General features: G+C 38.3%; 1 protein-coding gene across 1 annotated transcript in view; it reads right to left on the reverse strand.

Annotated features, from left to right (window-relative positions):
* Window positions 1-23,065, reverse strand: part of LOC105480013 (G protein-coupled receptor 158) — a 443,658-nt gene that overhangs the window by 57,927 nt on the left and 362,666 nt on the right. The window contains exon 6 of the mRNA XM_011738438.3: window positions 3,640-3,749. Within this exon, the coding sequence (XP_011736740.2) occupies window positions 3,640-3,749 (110 nt within the window). The remainder of the gene's footprint in view (window positions 1-3,639; window positions 3,750-23,065) is intronic.

Genomic DNA, 23,065 nt, shown 5'->3' on the forward strand with positions numbered 1-23,065 from the left:
CATTCTAAAGGGACAGGCCTCTTCACCCCGAACCCCAACTTGGTGCAACTGTGTTTCTTTGTTAATAAACAAGGGACCCTTTTATAATTTTCCTTTGGATTATTATAGTAGTCTTTGGCCATATGACTCTCAAATGTGGGGAGAGACCACCGTAGAAAAAAGTGGGAGACTTGGTAAAAGTGAACAAAACCATTATGTTCTCATCTCAGACTAACAGTATTTATTAAATGAAAATAGTATTTATTTTCATTTCTGGTGACAGAGTGTGACCCTGTTCCTCTTTCATGTTTCAAGTCTTCAGTGCTACAGGAATTCAATAAATACTACGATCAATTAACGAGAGACCCAGGTCATAAGAGGAAGAAGTATCTAATAATTCCACTAAGCCAGAAGGGAAATGGCTGAAATAAAACCAAAACTCAGATTCTTATTACCTATCCTATCCTCAAGGGACTATAACAGTCATTTCACAAATCAGTACTCATAATTTCCTGAGAATTTTCTCCCTTTGGAGGTATGGTTTACTTTTAATTTTTTAAAACCTTGAAATGAAAAGTGGAATTCCTATAAAAATGAAGCTATGGTATTCAAAAGGCATTATCCCTTAGCTCGGGCTACTTTGATCCCTGGGTCAGCTCCTTCCAAATCCAGATTCTTTAGCTTTCCCGTCAATAGGTGACATTCCCCCTATCCTTCCAATGAGTCCCCTTTTTGCTTAATTTAGCCATAATCCAGTTCTGTTCAGCCAAATCCACTTGGTTCTGTGCAGCCATAACCCATTTTGTTTGCAACCAAAAAACCCTACTTGACATATTTGCCTACATTCAAATTATACTTAGTTCCTACAACTTTACCATCTTAAAGTTACTAAACTTTAAACCATCTTACAGATGAGAGATTAAACCATCTTACAGATGAGAAAACTAATTATAAGATGTTAATTTATTCTTTGTTGTATAAATAAGTAATGGCAGAACTGAAGTTCCAATTTGGATTTGTCAGGATTTATGTCTTTCCTCTCTATCATGTCTCTCCTTCAGGGCCACATGTTTCTTGACTCTAGAAGACCACCTAGAGTCAAAACCACCCTTTGCAGCTTCATTCACTAGAACCATCCACCCATTCATTCATTAATTCAACAAATATCTCAATACATAATATGAGAAAAATACAGCACTAAACCTGGGGAGTGTAAAGCTGGTTCAGCTCGTCCTTCCTTCAGGTTGTTCACATTTCTATGGGATGCTGATTGTTCAGTTTATAGATGTAAACAATGTAGGGATCAGTTAAATTTAAGCAATATAGAATAATATAATAGTAAAGCCATCTGGTTCACAGAGGATAAGAATGATTCAGCTCATTACATTAGCAATAGTTTCAATTTAAGCCTTTGGTGGAGAAACTCTCTTCACTGCAATGACTTCTAGAGATACAAAGTCAGAGGGAAAATAGTTTTAATTTCGAATAGTTTTAATTTCGTTTTTTAAAATAAAAGAGATAATGTTATAACACAGTTTCCCAAATTCCAATCATTTGCATACTAGTGTCGAGATTTCTGCTGTATCTGTGCATCAGCTATTAATTTCTTTAGTTAAATTTATATTTATTGTTTTAAAATATTTAAAGGAAGCTTTATATCACTACCTTATCACTATCTAGTGATAGTCAAACTTTAAATAAATAGAAAATAACTATAAAAATAAATGCAATGAACAAAAGATAATCTTAGGGAGACAGCATTGCAGGGAAAAGCTCTGAAACTGAAGCCTGATCTGCTCCTCATTGCAAAGGAACATTGGCAACTATTCGGCAAGTGTTAAAGTCCTAGTAGTTTCCAACTAATCTTTCTTCTGAAAATAATCAGAAGGATTGAAGGAGAACCTGCGTGGAAGTAATTTTCTCATTAAATGATTCAGTGCCACTGAACACTGGGTTCACATCCCCCTAAACATCCTCTCGCAGACCACAGTGTTATGTGTTCCAGACACTTGGAAACATGCTGAGGTAGAGAGCACAGTAAGTCAGGGGAATATGAATGGGTTATGTGTGGAGAGAATGACGGGAAGCAGCTTTCAGGGCTGCATCTGACATTTTTCATTCATTCATCTACTCATATGTATTAAACATGTCCCATGGGTCAGTTATTTGTGCTGAGTGCTGGGGATTCAATAATGGTATCATTCTCACTACAAGGAGAAAGTAAAAGAAAGTGAAGGCAATTAAATAAGAAAACTATAAGGTACCATAAGTATTATAATAGAGGACCCACTAGATACTAAATGCTAGAGTAACAGGGACAGAGTTCATCTTCAAGTCTCAATAGGGCATCTATTCTTTCAGGATTTCTAGAAGGCTTAGTGTCCACATGGGCTGTCATTGATTTCTCATTTCCTTTGGTGAGCACCAGTTGGAAAACAGCTATCACATAAGCAATGGAAACCTAGAAGGTAGTTGAAGAAAGAAGGATGCCGGAGGGAAGTGTGCTGTGATGTGGATAGAATACAGTGAGAGTCAGGGAGAACATTAGAGACTGGTCTAATCTCTCCTTTTGTAGGAAACAGAAGCGTATGATTTATTAGAGTTAGAGGCCAAATTGGGATTTAAATAGGATCTTCTGAAACCTAATCTAATATCCTTTGTACTTTACCACATATGTAAGAAGGGAATCTTGAGAGTCAAACACATTGACTTTTTTTTTTTTTCCAAAAAGGTAAAAGGGTAATCTAGAGCATTCTCAATAATTAAGTACCAAAAGAGAAAAAAAATGAAAATACAATTTCTTATGTGGTAGACAGCGTAATTAAACCACAGTATGACCCATATTAGGAGATTTTTATTCGGAAACATGTATGGCCAGACTAGCATGAACACATGAATGGCTTACTATGGTTATCGAAACAGCTTTAAAGCTGATCAGTATAAAGGGTTTTCTGTACAGGGATACAGTTTTCCCCTGCAGGGAAAGTTTATTGTTCATCTCCTATGCTCTTTGGCACCACTTCATTGAGACTTTCTTTAAACTTGGAGAAAGGAGGCAAGGGAAAGCCCTGGAATAATTTCCAGCCATTCCCAGCCTTTGTAGATAGGTAGTTTATTTTATTGCTTTTCCCCTCACCCAATATTTAGGTGGTTTTAGAACTAAGTATTAGGGAACTTATGGCATTCTCCATTTTCCGAGGTTGATAATCACTGAAGCACACTGGTTAAGGAGAAAAGCCAAAAGCACTATTTTCTGAACTTCACCCATCGAATATCAGCAGGATTACCTTGGGGCATGGAACTTGGGAATGGAGGACAGTAGTTTTTGTCAAATAAGTGTGTTTCTCTATGGGACTCTATGGTCACTCTGGTTGTGTATCATTATTTCAGCAGTATTACCTTTGTATTCCTTCCTGTTCTGAACTATACTGTTTCATATCCTTTCCATAACCAATGACACATTTTATTGAAGCATCTTGTTCAAGTAATTCAGTTGTATTAAATATTTCCCTGAAGAATCCAAAGATGTCACCTTGAAAGTGAAAAATATACAGTATCTTGAAATTGAGTCATTTAAGTGGTCAGTGCAGCTAACAATTATGTGCTAAGCTAATCACTTTGATCCTTCCATGAGAATGACGATGAATAAAATATATATACCTGTGAAGTTTGAGAGTGACAGTTCCGTAAACAGTAGCAAAACCGAGAAGACGGACCCATCTTAGCAGAATACAGCGAAATGTGCTTGGCTCAAAGTACAAAATAACAACCTGTGGGATGAAAACAGAAAGAGACCTTCAGGATCAACTGATGACCCACAGACCCAAGTCAATATCTCATAACCTGATGTTTCATACATATGAATTTTGATATAAGCATATACCCATCAGAATAATTATTTAAAATACTATTTTGACCATTTATTGTCCGGACCAAAGAAATACAGAGTCTCCCTACTGCTTATTAAATAACATCTAAATTCTTAAAATCTAACTTCTAGAAGTTTCCATCAACTGTCTCTAAGTCTTTGGTGTATGTCCAAACTTACCTCTCTTTATTGTCCAAAATGAGCAAGCAAGGATAGTCCCGTTGCCATTCTCCCCCAGAGCCCCTTGTTCCCACCTCCACACTTCTGGCAATCCCTTTCCCCCGTCTGAAACAGCCCTGAGACTGCTGTGTTGTACTGCATCTTGCAAACAATCTACCACTTCATATTTACTACTTGGCTCAATTACCTCACTAATTCCATACTTTCTCACTCCAGAGTTTTCCTTCAACAAATATTAATTAAGCATTTACCATGAGCCAGGCACTGTGCTGGGTGCTGCCGATACAAGATACAAAGGCCAGGAAGAGGGCGAAAAGAGACATGGAAATAGGAAATTGCATTCAAGTAACGTAAGTACTGTGATAAATATTTCTGCAATTTCAGTGGGACCACAAAGAAATGAGCGGCCAATTCCAGCGGAGAGTGAACAGGTACGTGCAAGACACTCTACTACTTTTCATATGCTACTGGGCAGTTTTGAGTGAGTCCTTGTAGAATAAGAATTGGTTTGACCCTGCCTAAGAAACCTTGTAGTGTTAAAGGATTAATACTATTGAAGAGCACAGACTCAATCTTCGCTGAAGCAGCTGCTGAACTGTTTCTGCTGAAAACGAGGTCATAACAGAAAATATGCCCACTGCCAAAACCCTGAGTATGACTTTTGTTTTTTCCTGCCAGAGATGAGCATGTTGCTGGGGGCCACGGGGTAGGTACTGACATTTTCTTGCTGATATTTTACAAATATAGCCCCTCTCTCTAGCAGTGCCTAGAATGAATTACCTAAACTCTCCTGGCATTTCTCAAGTATTTCTATTACACAAAAATAAAACGTTCTCAAGGAATGGAGAAAATATGGACAAAAGTGTTAAGGAGAAATTAAAGAAAGGTATAAAAATAGGTGTAAACAGGAGACAATGTGGTTTTGCATGCTCCTGAAGTCAGGAAAAAATATTCAACTTTATTATTTCACATACACAGAATTTGTCCTTAGTTTTCCAATTTGCTAGGTCTATATGAAGATACAAATATTTTCCTTCAGGATTTAATCTACCAGAAAAAGGTCTAGATTCAGAAAAAAAAAAAGAAGGAAATAAAAACCTGTTCTTTTACTATTTTCACAGAACAAGTTAAAATTCTATAAATTTGTATTCCAAGTTTGAGCTTGTGTATTTTAGACATATTTCCTTTGCATAGTAGTTCGATAGGAATAACAAGTTCTGCAAAGCAAGCTTTATGTTTTACTAAGGACTTGAAGCTAAAAGGAGGAGGAAAAACTTAGGGGAGAAAGACAAGTTGGAGAATCCTCAACAGAAGATTAAAGCATGTGGGGAGCATATCTGCTCCTTCTCATGGTAGAGAGAATGATAGCTCAGAGACTACACACACAGGGCTCTGAAGTCTGGAATATGTAAAATCTCAAATATTTCCGCTAGAAATGGCCATAGAAATTCTTCTGGAACAGTGGATTCTTGGGGGCTGCGAAATCCTATCAGTAAAGCTTTTCATTATCCACGAAGCTTTCTCTAGGTAATGAATGAGCAAAGGTGAACAACTGTAATATAGAAGTCTACATAATTTTTACTTAAAAATACTTACTTTTGAGCTGTCTGGGAACTACTGATGTACCTTCAAACTTTTTATTTCACAGATAAAGAAGTTTAGGACTTGTTAGTATAAGTGAAAGATTGGGTTGGTCAGAAATACATGAAATAACAATATTTTTTAGCATCCATGGTGGAGGTGTAAGTTTAAAAATGATAAACAATGAAATTCTAGTAAACTAACATTTGTTATTAAAAATAGTTCAGCAAATAGTGGACTGTAACTGTTAGTGTGCATGTGCCACAGGCAATGCTGGTGGTGTGAGAGAGAACAAGCTTTGAATCCAGGCTCCCCGGGTTCCAGTTCTGGCTCTACTCTTTCTTAGCTGTGGGCTTCCACAATTTATTTAACATTGTGTTGCTATACTTCAGTTGTCCCGTTTGCAAAATGGGCACAGCAACAAAAATACTTCATCTTGGAAATATATTGAAGCTTAAGTGTGATAGTGTATGGTAAGCAGTCACAGTGCCCAGTACGATGAGTATTCAATAAGTATTGGCTAATAGGAGAGTTGATTTATTTATGCTTTGTTCTGAAAGTTATTCTCATTGCAGCACAACTATATCTCATCATCTCAACAAATTCTTTTCTGATCACCCCAGCCACCCCTTCTTTTGAATTCCTACCATGACTTTTATAGACTTTATGCTTCTTCTACTGCATCTTATATTGTAGTTATCTGTATGGTTGCCTCTCTGAATTATTGTAAAATTGAAGAAGGGCCTGTTCCTCAGTGTATTCTGTGTTCTTTACAACCAAAAGTTTATGCATATTAAATATTTGCTCAATGATTTATTTTAGCCAATTTTAAGGGAAAATGTTACCTTCAAAATAAACTATTTGAAAACTGATTAGGGCTTCCTAATCATTGGTATCCTAATTCACATATTCAATATTTATTTACTCTGCGTGAGGCAGTAAGGGATCTGGAAGTCATAAAAAATGTCAGATGTGGATTAGGTCCTTCAAAAAATTATAATTTCATAGAGTGAATATTACATGTAAGTGATAAATATGATTTCTAAATATTTAGGCAACACTATATGCTAGACACTAAATTAAGCATTTTTGCATGCATTTACTCATTTAATCCTCACAATACCTTAGAAAGACGAGACTTTGATTTTACTGGAGGGAAATAGGGCAAAGATAATTTAAGTGATGTGCTCAGGGTTACACAGCTAGGAACTGTCAGAGCCAGGATCTGAATCCAGGCAGTTTGGTTCCAGAGTTCGTGCTCTTAAGAACCATAAGAACAATGATGTCACTTTCCATCTGAACCGGCTCTACTGTGTGGGGGAGGTGATGAACGCCATCACCCTGTGAATTGCATTATAATGAGGATTTCAGAGGAAAGGGAAATTACTGGCAGTGGAAACAAGTGAAATTATCCTGGAAGGGCTGACAAGTGAGCAAGAACGGAAGGAGGAACAGGTTTCAGTGTTCATTCAGGCAGGGAGGAAAGAGGGGGAGGGAGCCCAGGACAAAAGGATATTGTGGGAAAGTTCCGGAGTGTGTGGAGTGTATAGTTACAACCAGGAAGACAAGAGGAATCATATAAAGAAAGCTTTAAAACAGAGATGGAGCCAGATCATTGTAAGCTTTGAATAACAGGGTGGAAAATGCAGATTGTATTCCAGGAGCAGTATACATGGCATTAAAGCTCTCTGAGTTGAGATCAGCAGTGTGTGCACCAGGGAGCCAATCTGGCTACAGCACGGAACAGCATAGGTTCCATAGGGCTATGGAAAGGGGAGAGACTGAAGGTGAGAGGACCAGCTGGAAGAAAAAAAGAAAAACCAAGTTTATCTTCCCCACCGAGCATTTTCCTATTTCTTATTCCAGTGTCCGTCATTTCAATTCCCATAATGGCAACTGATGGGATGTTTCTCATCACCTCACTGCCCTGCTTAAACCTTTCTGTGGCTCTCAATACTCTTAGGAAATAGTCAAAATTATTTAAGATGGTTAGCAAGAGCCTTCACACTTGGAGCTAGCTGATCTCTACAACATCATTACTTCCACTCACCTGGTCCCTGAGGTCCTTGGATTTGCTGTCTCTTCTGGCTGGATGTTCCTTACACAACCCCCATCTCACTTGAACCTGGCTTTCTCCTGTTCACCCCTTCAAGTCTCAGCCCAAATATCCCTTCCTCTAGGAAGAACATGCCTCCCCTGTGGCTTAGCACACTGTCCCTATTTGTTAATTGTGTCTTCCTTCAGGTAGGTTGCAGGCTCTGTGACGACCACAGGTTTTCTCATTCACTTCTGTGACACTGGCACTAGCAGCGTCCTGGCACACAGGAAGTGCTCAGTAAATATTTCTTGGATGAAAGGAAAAATAAAGCTTTGGGGCAAAGGCAAAGAAGGATGTAACTAATATGGTGAGAGGGAGAATTCATTCATTCATGGGGACACAGGAAAGAAGATGCCAAATCAAGAAAAGTGGGCAACCTGTTACTTGTTGAGGCAAAAGGGAATAAAGTGTCAAACGTAATGTAAGATTTTAAGCTTGAGTGATCTGGAGGATGCTTGTACTTGAAATGAAACAGCAAAAAGTAAAGGATGCATAAGTCTGCAGAAGACATTTCGAAGTCTGATTGATTGCCTTGATTCTTTGGATACTGAACACAGCTAATGGGGATGAACAACAGAACCACAAAGGAGAAGACTATTAGGCTTCTCAAATATGCACAAAATAAAAGAATGCTTTACAATAGTATAATTTTTTTGCAAGTATAGACACACCACTAGAGAGACTCATAAATCTCCACAGTATCTGCTCAGTAGACACAATGCCTAGTGCTTTTAAAAGAGAGATGCTAACAAGAGAAAGTGGTCATTCCCTGCCTCATCCTGCAGGTCTCAGCTCAGGGCGGGCATCCATGACTCTCTCCAGCATCCCTCAGACTGAGTTAGGTTTCCATCTTATTTGCATGTTATTTACTCTCATTGAATGCTGAGCTTTCCATTGTTGCATTCATCAGCTCTACTTGGAAATAATTCTTTCTGTAATTCATTTGTTTAATGTATCTTCCTAGTTTATAAGTTGTATGAGGGCAATGATTGTAACTAATTCTTGATTGCACATACATTCCCTAAGATAGTAACCTGACAATAAGAGATAATCAGTACATGATGGGGAAGGAATGAGATTAAAAAAGGAAGGAAGGATGGGAAGAAGAGAGGAAGTAAGCAAGGAAGGAGAATAATATCTTCATTTTTGGAAATACTGAGTAAAAAATGCCTATGGGACATCGAATTTGGGTCTAGGTTTGTAACAGTTAATCTGTAAGAAGCCAAAAACCAAAACCAAAAATGAGATTAGAAAGTTTAATATTTTCAAATCCCCCAAATTTAACCTTTTACCATTAAAAATATTATCTATAAACAAGCAAATCAAAAGGTGAGCAAAGGATATGAACAGACATTTCTCCAAAGAAGACATTTATGTGGCCAAAAACCATATGAAACAAAGCTCATTATCACTGGTCATTAGAGAAATGCAAATCAAAACCACAATGAGATACAATCTCATGCCAGTTAGGATGGTGATCATTAAAAAGTCAGAAAACAACAGATCTTGGAGAAGATATGGAGAAAGAGGGATGCCTTTACACTGTTGGGAGTGTAAATTAGTTCAACCATTGTGGAAGACAATGTGGCGATTCCTCAAGGATCTAGAACCAGAAATAACATTTGGCCCAGCAATCCCATTACTGGGTATATACTCAAAGGATTATAAATCATTCTACATAAAGACATATGCACACGTGTTTACTGCAGCACTGTTCACATCAGCAGAGACTTGGAACCAACCCAAATGCCCATCAATGATCAAAGGGATAAAGAAAATGTGGCACATATACACCATGGAATACTATGCAGCCATAAAAAAAAAAGGATGAGTTCATGTCCTTTGCAGGGAGATGGATGAAGCTGGAAACCATCTCTTTTGGCAAACTAACACAGGAACAGAAAACCAAACACTGCATGTTCTCACTTATAAGTGAGAGTTGAACAATGAGAACACATGGAAACAGGGAGGGGAATATCACACACCAGGGCCTGTCAGGGGTGGGGGGCTAGGGAAGGGATAGCATTAGGAGAAATACCTAATGTAGATGATGAGTTGACAGGTGCAGCAAACCACCATGGCACGTGTATACCTATATAACAAACCCACATGTTCTGCACATGTATCCCAGAACTTAAAGTATAACAAAAATTACGTATAAACAATAAACATATATTTTAACAAATTATAAAACATTCCTTTTGAAATCTCAATGACAAATTTCCTAACAGACTGTAACAGTGAAGGAATTGAGAAAATCAAGCCACTAAGCTGAAGAATTTATAAGTTACAATAATACTGATATTACACTGATAGCTATCATTTTTATGTACCAACAACAATAATAGCTACCCATGCCTCCCAACACATACTCACTGATTACTATGCTAGACATATTACCCATATTTAGGGTCCAAAATATACTTCATTATCTCTATTTTAAAGAAGAACAGACTGAATTGTAATGGGATTAATTAATTTGCCCATGGTTATCAAAATAGTTTTTAAACAAGAACCCATAAAAAGTTCCTTTACTGGAAGAACTGCCTAAGGCATAATTCCAAAGTACGTATCACACAAAAAAAATAATAAAACACTATGCTGATTCTCTTTCCGATACTGGGGTCAATGATAGTTATAAAGATGCTGCATTTAATTTGTGGGCTGCAGGAGTAAAGCGTACCACTCTATTAAGTAACCTAGGGACTGAAGAGTATGCATAATTGCTGGATGAATGATCACAGCATATAAATTATAGGTGTTGTAAAGCGAGACGTCCTAGGATAAAGAGGATGGGCTGAGTGGAAAAGACATCCAGGATCAGCAGCAGCAGATGTCACAACCAAACCACCAACTTCCTTTTACCTTTAAGAATGCCTCTTGGGAACTCACTATAATTTGCCTAGAGGTTTGCTTCTCCCACAGTCTTTGAGAGCAAGGTTTCAGTGTGATGACCTAAGGTAGATGTACATCGGTGTGTGTTTGAAGGTCTTGGTTCATAACCATGGGAAGTTTTTTCGAATGCTCTCAAAATTCATATACAATGGAATACTACTGAGCCATAAAAAATAGAATCATATCTTTTATAGCAACTTGGATGGCGCTGCGGCCATTATCTTAAGTGAAACAACTCAGAAGCAGAAAGAAAATTACTGCATGTTCTCGCTAATAAGTAGAAGCTAAATAATCTGTACCCAGGGACATAGAGTATGGAATGATAGACAAAGGGGACTTGGAAAAGTGGAGAAGTGAAAGGGGGTGGCTGATGTGAAATTGCTCAGTGCATATAAAAAACGTTAAGTGATGGATACACTAAAAGCCCAGTCATCATTACACAATATAGCCATTTAACAAAATTGCACTTGTACCCCTTAAATTTACATTAAATTCAATCAAATGATCTTAGAGGTAGGATACTCAAGGCATTGAGTTTTTAAAAAGTATTGCTGGCTGGGGCTGGGTGTGATGGCTCGCTCACGCCTGTAATCCCAGCACTTTGGGAGGCCGAGGTGGGTGGATCACAAGGTCAAGACTATCGTGGGCTAACACAATGAAACAAACCCCATCTCTAATAAAAATACAAAAAAATTTAGCCAGCTGTGGTGGTGGGTGCCTGTAGTCCCAGCTACTCGGGATGCTGAGGCAGGAGAAGGGCATGAACCCGGGAGGCGGGGCTTGCAGTGAGTCGAGATAGCACCACTGCACTCCAGCCTGGGCGACAGAGTCAGACTCTGTCTCCAAAAAAAATAATAGAAAGTATTGCTGGCTGGGCGCAGGGGCTCATGCCTGTAATCCCAGCACTTTGGGAGACTGAAGTGGGTGGATCACTTGAGGTCAGAAGTTTGAGACTAGCCTGGCCAATGTGATGAAACCCTATCTCTACTAAAAATACAAAAATTAGTTGGGCAGGGTGGTGAGCACTTGTAATCCCAGCTACTCGGGGGGGCTGAGGCATGAGAATTTCTTGAACCTGGGAGGCGGAGGTTGCAGTGAGCCAAGATTGCACCACTGCACTCCAGCCTGGGTGACAGGGTGAGACTCCATCTCAAAAAAATAAATAAAATTAAAAAATAAAAATAAAAATAAAAAGTATTGCTGTGGTGGAAACAGCCCTTCAGGCTTTCCTCTCAAGTACAAAGAAATCTTGAAATTATTCTCCCATTTCAAAGATTTCAATTTCAATAACAAAGAAATTATTCTCCCATTTCATTGAATGTGATTTTGTTAGCATGTTTTGAAGTCTGCTTTATTGCCTGGACTCTTTGGCTATTGAACACAGCTAAGAGGGGAGAAATAGAGAACTATAAAGGAGACTATTAGACTTCTCAAATATGCTCAACATAGAAGTAGAACTTTTTTTTTTTTTTGAGATGGAATTTCATTCTTGTTGCCCAGGCTGGAGTGCAGTGGTGCGATCTCAGCTCACTGTAACTTCCACCTCCAGGGTTCAAGTGATTCTCCTGCCTCAGCCTCCCAAGTAGCCGGGATTATAGGCACCCGCCACCACGCCCAGCTAATTTTTTTTGTATTTTTAGTAGAGACACGGTTTCACCATGTTGGCCACGCTGATCTTGAACTCCTGACCTCAGGTGATCCACCTGCCTCTACCTCCCAAAGTGTTGGGATTACAGGCGTGAGCCACCGTGCCTGGCCCACAGAAGAATTTTTTTTTAACAGAATAACTTATTTTCAAGTATAGACACGTTGCTAGAGACAGAAAATTAATCTCCACAATTTCTGCTCAGTAGACACAATGCCCAGTGCTTTTAAAAGAGGGATGCTGACAAGGTACAGTGATGAGAAGTCAGCATGGTCCAATGCTGTTCCAAAGCTCTGAGAGTCAAAGGTGTGAAGCTCTTGGTTTAGGCCTAATCTCTTTAGAATCTCAGCAATAGTGTTCAACACAGCAGTTCCCCTTTCCTAATTGACTCTCCAAGTGTTATTTGCTTCAGTTCAGTGAAACTGGTTGTGAATTGAACCACTTTTACAGGTAAGTGAGGTGTTATGTGCTTTGGGGTTTCTGTTAGTAAGAGAGTGTGAGAACAGTTTTACTTAAAAAAGAAACAGAAGAAAAAGAAAAGATTACTGTGTACCAGGAGGCATGGTAACAGACTCAAGTGGCAAGATTTTTGTTGATGAAGTTGTCCTTTGATAAGGATTTGAAGAACATCTGAGGCTTTAAGGACTCTCTACTATATTTATAATTTCCCAGTGCTTCCTACAAGGAAAAGGCTTACTAGTCAAATATTTTCCAGAGCTGCTCATCCCCAGGTTTGCTATTCTGCCAACAATCCTAACAACATGTGAAGAATTAAGCCGATAACTTTCCTTGATGGAGGACACACCACAAAGGTCATACTTGGAAATACCTAGTACTAAACCTTGTGTGTAACCTCTTCAGGTTTGCTCTGTTTGAAGTAGGCGGCTGGAAATGAGTCATCAGCCAGAGCCATATGCATTGAAGCACTTTTATTCAGGATCATCTTTTATGGACCTTTATGCAATGTCCTGTGGCGTGTTCGAAAATTCTTATATTTTTCTATATTTGGCAAGAGATATGCTTCCAAACGTGGGACTTCTTTAGGATAAAAATGCATGTCCTTCAAATCTTACCGGTTCATTTTTGATTCCATAGTAATTGTGGATTCAAAATAACAAAATTACCTAATGCAGTTTTACATTTATACAATCACCACATACATGAGAATGGCTATAATTGTGATTACGTGTCTTTATACAACCATGACCTAGAACTTAGTATTTGGCTCCTATCACCTCAAAACAAAAAGTGGATAGCTTCCATAGTAATATAGAAGTAACATTTTAAAAATTATAAAATATACAAGATGTGGGGGTTAATGTGGCAGCAGATGATATGTTGTGCCCCAAAACATCCTCTCCAAAATTCCCATGGAATACACCCGAAATTGTCAAAAAAAAAAAAATTAAAAGGGGTTACAGCTCTAAAAATTAAGGGCAAAGAGGATAAGTTGCCAAAGTCTTAGTGGTGATTCTACTCACAGCTTGGTAGATCTTATCCAATAAGGAAGTACCTTTTAAATAAAACACCATAGGCCTCATTCTCTGAACCAGAATAAGATGCTAAACCTCCCACACATAACAAGGAAAGATTTTCATTCATACTCCTCCTCATTGGGGTCTTCTAACTCTGAGACCCATAGCTTTTTACTAAACAGAAGATCAAATTTAAAAATCCTTGGTCATGCTCCAACTAGGCAGCAACTCTTTCTATTACACATAAGCCAGTCCTGGAGCCTCCTAGTCCAATACTGCTCTTCCCCTAGAAGCACCTCTCATCTCCATCCATTCATAAGTTAGAACGCCCAGGATGCAGCACTACATTCATAAATGTGACATTTAGCTGCTCAAGGAAAAGCACTGCAAAATACAGAAAACCAGTGTGCTGGGAGGGCACACGATGGAAAGTCCAGGTGCCTTCCCTGGTCTCGGTTTACCCATCTCTCCACAAGGAGGCACTTCATGGAAACAGCCCATTCTAATACACGTAATAAACACAGAAACATATGACTATTTTTGCTCTAAACTTTCACAACTTCTCAGTTTATGGGTTCAAAATAAATACTATTTTGGCCAAGAATAAATTATGATGCATGACTTAATATAGATGTTTATACCATCCTTAACAATCATGTCCTCAAAAATAATAAATATGGGAAGGCTCTCAGGACAAATGTTTAGTGAAAAAATCAGCAGCACCTAAAATGTATATAAAATATACAGTATGATAGCAGTTATATTCAACATTTATGTGTAGCCAGGCACCGTGGCACATGCTTGCAGTCCCAGCTGCTTGGGAAGCTGGGCAGGAGGATCACATGAGGCAGAAGGACCACTTAAGGCCTGGAGTTCGAGGCTATAATGTGTGATAATCACACCTATGAATAATCACTGCACTCCAGCCTGGGCAATACAGTGAAAATCCATCTCTTCAACAACAACAAAACATTTGTGTGTATATATGAGCATATGTACATACATAAAAACATACACAGAGAAATGAAAGCACACTTGTTCCCTGCTTATTACCCTGAATTTAACATCCTTAACTTATTCTATAGAACAAGGCATAAAGGAGCTATGCATAAAAGCTAATGGGGAAAATATCCTGGAATGTCTGTTCCTCTTAAGATATTCATCTAAAATATGTGTTCTCTATAATTGCCAAAAAAGCAAAACAACAACAACAACAACAAATCTGAAGCTTTGGCTTGGTTTGGCTTCCTGTTTTCTCTCCTGATATCCTTATGAGCAAACTGCATGTGCCTCTGAGAGAAAAACACACACTAGTGAGCGGAATGTTGAGTACTGTGATCAAAGTATTATGGTAAAATGTTTTTCATTTTGTATTGTTTTGAAAAGATTGATCTTTTCTAAAATGGTCAGTGTATTAGTCTGTTCTTGCACTACTATAAAAAAATACCTGAAATTGGGTAATTTAAAAATAAAAGAGGGTTAATTGGCTCACAGTTCCACAGGCTCTACAGGAAGCATGGCTGGGGAGGCCTCAGGAAACTTACAATCATGGCAGAAGGTGAAGGGGAAGCAGGCACATCTTACATGGTGGAGGAGGAAGGGAGTGAAAGAGGAGGTGCTACACACTTTTAAACAACCAGATCTTATGAGAACTCACTATCACGAGAATGGCAAGGGGGAAATCCACCCCCATGATCCAGTCACCTCCCTTCTCCAACACTGGGGATTACAATTTCACATGAGATTTGGGTGGAGACACAAATCCATACCATATCAAGTAGTTAAGCTCCAGTTCAAATCCTTACAGTAAATGTGTAGTGAGAAAAGATTAATTTTGAATAATATAAATATATATACCATTTTATATGTGTGTATATACACAACCACAAAGTAAACTGTGTTGACAGAGATTCTCTGGTTTTAGTATTAGATATGCTTCCAAGTCCCAGTATCTTACACATTTTCTATAATCAGAAAAAATTTAAAATAAGAAACTACTCCAATATCTGTTACAGATGCTTAGTAAATGGTAAATAACATATTCATGTCATGATACAGTCAAAGAAGTATATAGTCTTATGCTTTAGAAATAAGATAATTTTATTTGGTATCATATTACTATATTAAAGCTGAAAGAGCTAAATAAATTAAGAGTCCTCAGAAATAATGGAAATATGGATAGCACAATAGAATAATTCCTGGGAATTACTTTGTTTTGGTTGGAAAGAATATACAGTAAGGCATGGCCTCTGCATGAGTGTGCAGTCTGTGCATTACACAACTAGCAAGAATATCTTGAATACATTGTCTACTTTAGATTGATTACAATCATTCTCTGGCAGATGACAAGTGACTTGAGACACAGGTGGAGTTTAGACCGGAAGTGTTGCCACTGTGTGAGCCAGACCACTTAGGACTTCGCCATAAAAGGGGCTAAGAACAGTGTTTCTCAAACCTTCACATGCATACTATCATCTGGAGAGCTTGTCAAAATGCAAAGCGTGCTTCAGTAGGTTTGGGATGAGGCCCAAGATTATGCAGTTCTGACAAGCCCCTCGGGATGCTAATCCTGCTGGTCCTCGGATCACAGTTAGAGTACCATGGGTTGGCTGAACTGGGCAAAACCCAGAAAGTGAAGCCTGCTAGCCCAGGATAACTGAATCTTTCAGTTTAATCTGTGCAGATAATGGAAAGATAAAGTTAAATCTTTTGAATCATCTCCTAAAATGTGACTAAAAGAAAGATGCAGTTCATGAGCTAAAATAATTGGCAGAGAGGTGAAACTATATTTCTCAAGAAATGGACAAATTCAGAAACAAATGAGCTCTGAATACGATCAATTATTTACTGATTCAGGATTTTTTTTTATAAAGGACAAAAACAGTACAAGAGTTGGTAAATGGGATGTTAACAAAAGCCATTAGAAATTGGAGACTTTACACTTCATCATTCAGAATACAAAATATTTGTAGCACACATCTCAGAAAGATTTGTTTTCATTACTGGCCGAATAATATGCCTGGTTTAGAGCAAAATAAAATACACACACTTGGAAATACTTTATTAGTTTTAGTCAAACCACTATATGTAAAGGAGGCTAGAGATTTAATGTGACAAATAATGTAAAATATATTTGCATTATTTTACAAATGAATTTTTAAATAAAGAATATTAATCTTTAATGTTAAAGAATTAAATATTCAATAAAAATTAAAGAAATTTTATTTGTAAAATAATACAAATACATGAGCTACCTACTAGCCAGGTGGAAAGGAACTGCAGCCTAATGCAGTGGGTAAAACAAGGAATTTGGTGTTAATTGCCCTAAATGCCAGGCTAGGCTTTACCACCAATGAGACATATAACCTGGGACAAATTCCTTAATATCTCTGGGCCTCACTTTCCTCAACAGTTTAGTGGGGACACAGTGTGGATGCACTTAGAACAGTACAAAACAATGGAGAAATGCCAGTTTTATTACTAACATATGAGAATTACGTTTGATATTTGTCACATTTGAATCAACAATCTATTTTGTCTTATTCCAAATGTATCTTCAAATAAAGACAGAAAAGAAGCTTCTGAATAGTGTGGAGTTGAGAATGGGGTATAGAGGGAAGAGGAAAGAAGCAGGCTAGGCAAACTGAGCTTTGTCGAAGCAATCAGAATTATTAATATGATGGATAAAACCAGGAGAATCAAGGTGCATTCATTATCTACTTGTATATAACAAATCACCACAAACTTAATGACTGAAAACAATACTTATTTCTTATCTCACAGTTTCAGTGTCTCATTAATCCAGGCACTGCCATCCTTAGGGTTACTCACAAGTCTAATCAAGCCATTACTCAGGACTGGGTTTCCATATGAAGGCTCAACTGGAGAAGGATACACTTCCAAGCCCATGCTGCTGTTGTCAGGATTTGCCTCCCTGAGGACTAGAGGAACACGCCCTTTGTCCTTGCTGGCTGTTGGTTGGAGGCCATTCTCAGTACCTTGCCATGTGGACCACTCCAATATGGCAACATGCTTCATCAAAGCCAGCAAAAGAGAGTCTTCTAGCAAGATGAAAGTTGTAATTTTTTTAACCTCATTGTGGAAGTCCATTCTTTCAACGTTAATTTGTTTGATTGATTAGAAACTAATTAGTCAAGGGGTGAGAATTACATAGGCCATGATTACCAGGAGGCAGGGAACACTGGAACTATTAGTTATTTACCACAAAAGGAGACTCTACTTTTAAATCATCAGAAATGCTGTTATCTACCTGGGTTCAAAGCAAATGATGTAAGAGGAATATAGACTACAAAGCCATTAGATCCCCAAAGCATGCACTGAGAGAAAAAATAATGTGAAAAACTATTTTAAAGGAGAAATTTTGAAAGCAAGTAAAAGAAATCCAGTAAGGCTGCCTTCTCCAACAGAGTCTAACCCATCATCAAGATCATGACTCTTGACTAAGAACTTCTGAGAAATGACTACACATAGCTCATGACTAAGAACTGCTGGGAAGTGACTGTTTCATTGTACTGTTTTAAAAAATAAAAATGGTATGGTCATGTTGGGCTGGGAGATATGATTCAGATGTCTGTCTGTCTATCTATCTATCTATCTATCTATCTATCTATCTAAGATGGAGTCTTGCTCTGTCACACAGGCTGAAGTGCTGTGGTACAATGTCGGCTCGCTGCAAACTCCACCTCTTGGGTTCAAGTGATTCTCTTGCCTTAGCTTCCCAAATAACTGAGATTACAGATACGTGCCACCACATCCAGCTAATTTTTTTTTTTCATTTTTAGTAGAGACGGGGTTTTACCATGTTAGCCAGGATGGTCTTGAACTCCTGACCTCAAGTAATCTGCCTGCCTCTGCCTCCCAAAGTGCTGGGATTACAGGCATGAGATACCACGCCTGGCCTAATTCAGATCTGTAAAAGTATGTATGTCTATGTTTAAATTGTAACTAAGGAAGAATGAAGATGTCAGGTAAAACCTGGCAGATTGAACATGTTTATGTCTGCTACTTTTGGAAACCCTAAATGACTGTAAAAACACTCAAGGCCAAAAAAGAATCTTAGTAAGAATGACGACAGATGATAGATATCAACACAATTATAGAGAGGAAAAGCAAGTGCCAAAGCATAACCAGATGAAGATGTCAAAGAAAGCTGAAACCTGGCCCAGGAGAGAAGGAAGCAACTCAGAGTCTATCTCATTATCTTTTTGGTGAGGGAGAATAACAACATCTAATGAGTGCATGCTATATTCCAGTTACTTTTTAAGCGCTCTACATAAAATAACTTATGTATTTCTTACAACAATACTGTGATGTAGGCATTATTATTACTCTCACCTTATATATGGGGAAGCTGAGGCAAAGTTAAGGAATTTGCCCCAGGTCACATAGCTGGTAAGTGGCAGAGCTGGGTTTAAACTCAGCTGGGGTCTGGAGTCTGAACTCATTATTGCTATGCTTGCCTTACCTTTACAAAGGAAGGACAGAGTAGAAAGATTAAAATTAGTGATCTTTGATGGAGGATGGATGTTTTAGAATGCCTGGTGCTATAAAATGTTGACCAGTTTGTTCAATGAAGTGAACAAGGCAGGGCTGAACTGAAAACACTGCTGACAAGGTAAAAATAACTTTCAAGGAAAATAAATGAAATATACAAAGAATGAAGTTAACAAATACTAAAATGAATGTTTTAAACCAAATAATTCATGTAGAAGAATTGTGAAAGCAGAGTGATATCCCAGAGATTAAACTACTGAGTTAGAGAGAAGATATAGCCATAGTCATGAGAAAGAGTGGAAGCCAGGGACCAGTGTATTGGTCTTCCACCCTGATTGAACACCAGAACCAACTATAATGGTTTAAAAAATATATATAAGTCCAGGTTTTTCTTGTAGAAACTGATTCAGTAAATTGAGAGCACAAACTGAATGATTTTTTTCTTAAGGTTAACAGGTGGTTTTAATCTGACAAGGACTAAGGGCTGCTAATACTGGCCCACAACCCAGAAGCAAGTCACGTGTGGAACTGGTATAGCCAAAGCTCAGATGAAGACTAGGGATGGAAAATGTCTAAGAACTACTAAAGTGCAGTGAGAATTATATTTATAGAAGACTGTCCTACATAAACATCCATACGAAATAGCAGAAATATATATGCAAGGATATTCACTAAAGCATCTTTTGGAAGACCAAAAACACTGAAAACATTCTCCACCTGTAGGGGACAGGTTCACTATGGTAATTAAAGTTACAGCCATTCAATGGAAAACTATGAAATTTAAGGGAATTAAGTGGATCTGATTCTGTTGCTATGAAAACACCTTTAAGATAAATTGTTAAATAAAAAGAAAGCTGCAGAACAGTATTAGCATATGCTTCTGTTTGTATTTACATCAAAAGGAATATCTAGATGCACATTCAATAGACTATGAAGACTATCTCTGAGTAGGTTGGCTGGGAATGAGAAGACAAGGGGCCAAAGGGGATTTTATTCTTATATTCCTTGGTATGTTTTTCTTTTACAACAAATGTATTATTTTTGTAATAAAGGAGTGAAAAAATGCATGAAAGGATTTCTCGTTATATCATTGCATAAATGCCTGGCTCTTAAAATGGGGAATGCCTGGCTCTACACACTGGGGATCAGAGAGCAAAGTGGAGAAAGTATCATATGTAATATCTATATGGTGACCTTATGTGGAGGTAGAAAGAGACAGACAACGACCCAAGGAGAGACAAGAGAATCTTAAGAACTCCAGACCTCAACAAAGAAACAAAACTGCAGAAAAATTCACAGGAAAATAGTTGAGGTATGGTATTTTGAGAAGAAAGATGAAAAAATGATGATGAGACACAATATAGAATTAAGTGATACAGGCAAAAGTTTTTTTACAGCCAAGAACAGAATACACACAAAAAAAGGCATCAGTCTTAGGCGTACCCTGTCTCTGGGCAGTGGCCCACCTGTTTAGCTCAGTATGTTGCCTCACTGGTTTCACAGATAGTCTTGCATAGACCATTCTCTGGGGAAAAACAACAACAACAAAACCCACCTCTTTCTCTTTAGGATCCAAAGATTCATGGCAGTAGTCCTCCTCCTCAACTTGGTTAAAGAAAATGTGTAAAACATATAGTACAACAGGTTCCAAAAGTCACAAATTACACTAGAAGTCTAAAGTCAATTATGCAAATTGCAGTCACAACCTAGAATCAGAATAGTCCTGATAGTCCTATGTCTCCCTCTGTGAAGAAGTCACCATTACCATTGTCAGTATGATCTCCCAATGCTCCAGGCAGAAATATGCATCTATTTCTAGAGGAGCAGGGTGGTACAGTGGCAAGATGATAGGCTCTGGAGGTCCAAGGGACTGCTCTACCACTTCCTAACGGCATGACCTTGAGCAGCCCACTCTGACCGTCTCCTCCCTCATGTGGAAAGCTGAGTAATAACCCTCCCTCCCTCGCAAGACAGGAAGAATTATGTGCAAGTACTAACAACTAAAGTGGTATAATTATTTCTCCAATATTTGTTCCTTAAAGATTGATGCAAAACCCTTTTTATTCCTGTCTAAAGTGAGCATTAGGTGATCCTACCAGATCCTTATAAATTCCCTCAATGGCAAATTAACATAAATAATACCAAATCTCATCATGAGGGAGCCGCTTTGCCAGCCTGTTTCAGTCTGACTCACTGCCTCATCCCTTTTGACAGGACACTTTATTACTCGGATCCAAATACAAAGGGCTGAAAATAAGTATCTAGGTGTAACTATAGGTTGCCATAGAACCTTTTCAGATTTGTCAGTAAACAATAACAAGTGGATGTTCTCCATATATTTTTAGTCTTCCTCCTATTACTTTTCTAGAAGGCTCTGCTTAACACATGGTCATTATCAATAAAACCAGCATGGACACAGGGTTTTTACTTTGTTACGTAGTTGATGTTTCTCTTTTCCTGACTTGAGATACTTACGACATTAAGTAACTTGCCCAGGACAACATAATTCCAAGGTAGAATTACCCTGAATTGTCAACATTTTCAGTCTCCACACAAGATGCCATTCTCTATAAAAAATTTGTTTTAACATAAAAATGTTAGTATCTTAAAGGTTCCAAAAAAATAATTGTTCAAGAATATTTTTCTTACTAATCATTGGAATGTCTAAAATACCTACCATTAGCATCATTTTTTTAATCTTCAAAAGATCCCTATAGATATGTATGTGAAAGGATTAGAAAGACAAGTAACTGAAAGCCAGTTAGGACAGAAGCAGCTCCTGATGGAATAGGCACAGAATGGGTAAGTTTTGATGCAAAGTAGAAGGGAAGAAAATATGCAGGGCATGGTCTACTGCTCAGATGGAGAGATCCCAGTGAGGCCATCTCCAGCAGACCAGAGAGCTGACACAAGGCTGGAAAAGGGCTTGGTACGGATGCAGAAAGAGTTGTTCAAGGAGAGGCAGAGAGCGACTGAGAAGGAGTTAAACGATCCTTGACCTGTTTCCTGTCACTTCCTCTAAAGATGTCTTATTGCATCAAAATTGGTTGGTTTAAGTGTTACCGCATCAAGATTGCTTAATGTAAGCAAGATCTGAAGCAGAATTTGTTTCTGCATATGTGCTTATTTCTTTGGATAATAGATAAGCTTTGTTTGTTTCATATGTCTTTAAACTCTCCTGCCTGTTGTGGACTCACTAGCAACAGAGCACTCTTACTGCAGCACACCCTCTGCGGGGAGGTGGGGCAAGGACGTTTAGCTGCAGACATTTCAAAAGGTTGTCAGATGGGCCTCCTGCCTTTCCAGTGTCCAGTCAGGTGGGAGGTCCTGTGGATTCTACATCTGTAATAATATTTTACCACTACAGGTCATTTTGAGCTGCTCTTATGCTTCACAGAAACACAATCAAAGAGCGTGTGTTCCTTTGTGAGACTGAGTGACTACTGCCTTCTTGGAGCCGTAACCAGATTCACGCTGGCTTTACAATATGCCCACCTATTGGGAAAGCCCTTGGAGTTCTGTGTTTGTTTTCTAATAACACTTTTCACTTTTCTCATGTATTATCTCATTGAAGAAGCCACACAGTTATAGTTCCACTTCAGCTCATGAGGAGACCATCTCCGAAGTATAAGGAGGACAAAGATCTACAGCTGCCTCTCCATCTCCCGCCTCCCCACCCACAGCCTACAAGGAGCAGAAGGGCTGAGGAGGCAAAAGGGGGAGAGGATGAGACCAGACATTTTTGGTGGTGACAAACTAAAGCAGTAAGATACAAAAGGCCAGTAGGTTTTAATTTTCCTAACTCAAACGGATGGAAAAGTGAGACAAAA

Source organism: Macaca nemestrina, chromosome 9 (assembly GCF_043159975.1).
Source record: "Macaca nemestrina isolate mMacNem1 chromosome 9, mMacNem.hap1, whole genome shotgun sequence".
NCBI lineage: Eukaryota > Metazoa > Chordata > Mammalia > Primates > Cercopithecidae > Macaca > Macaca nemestrina.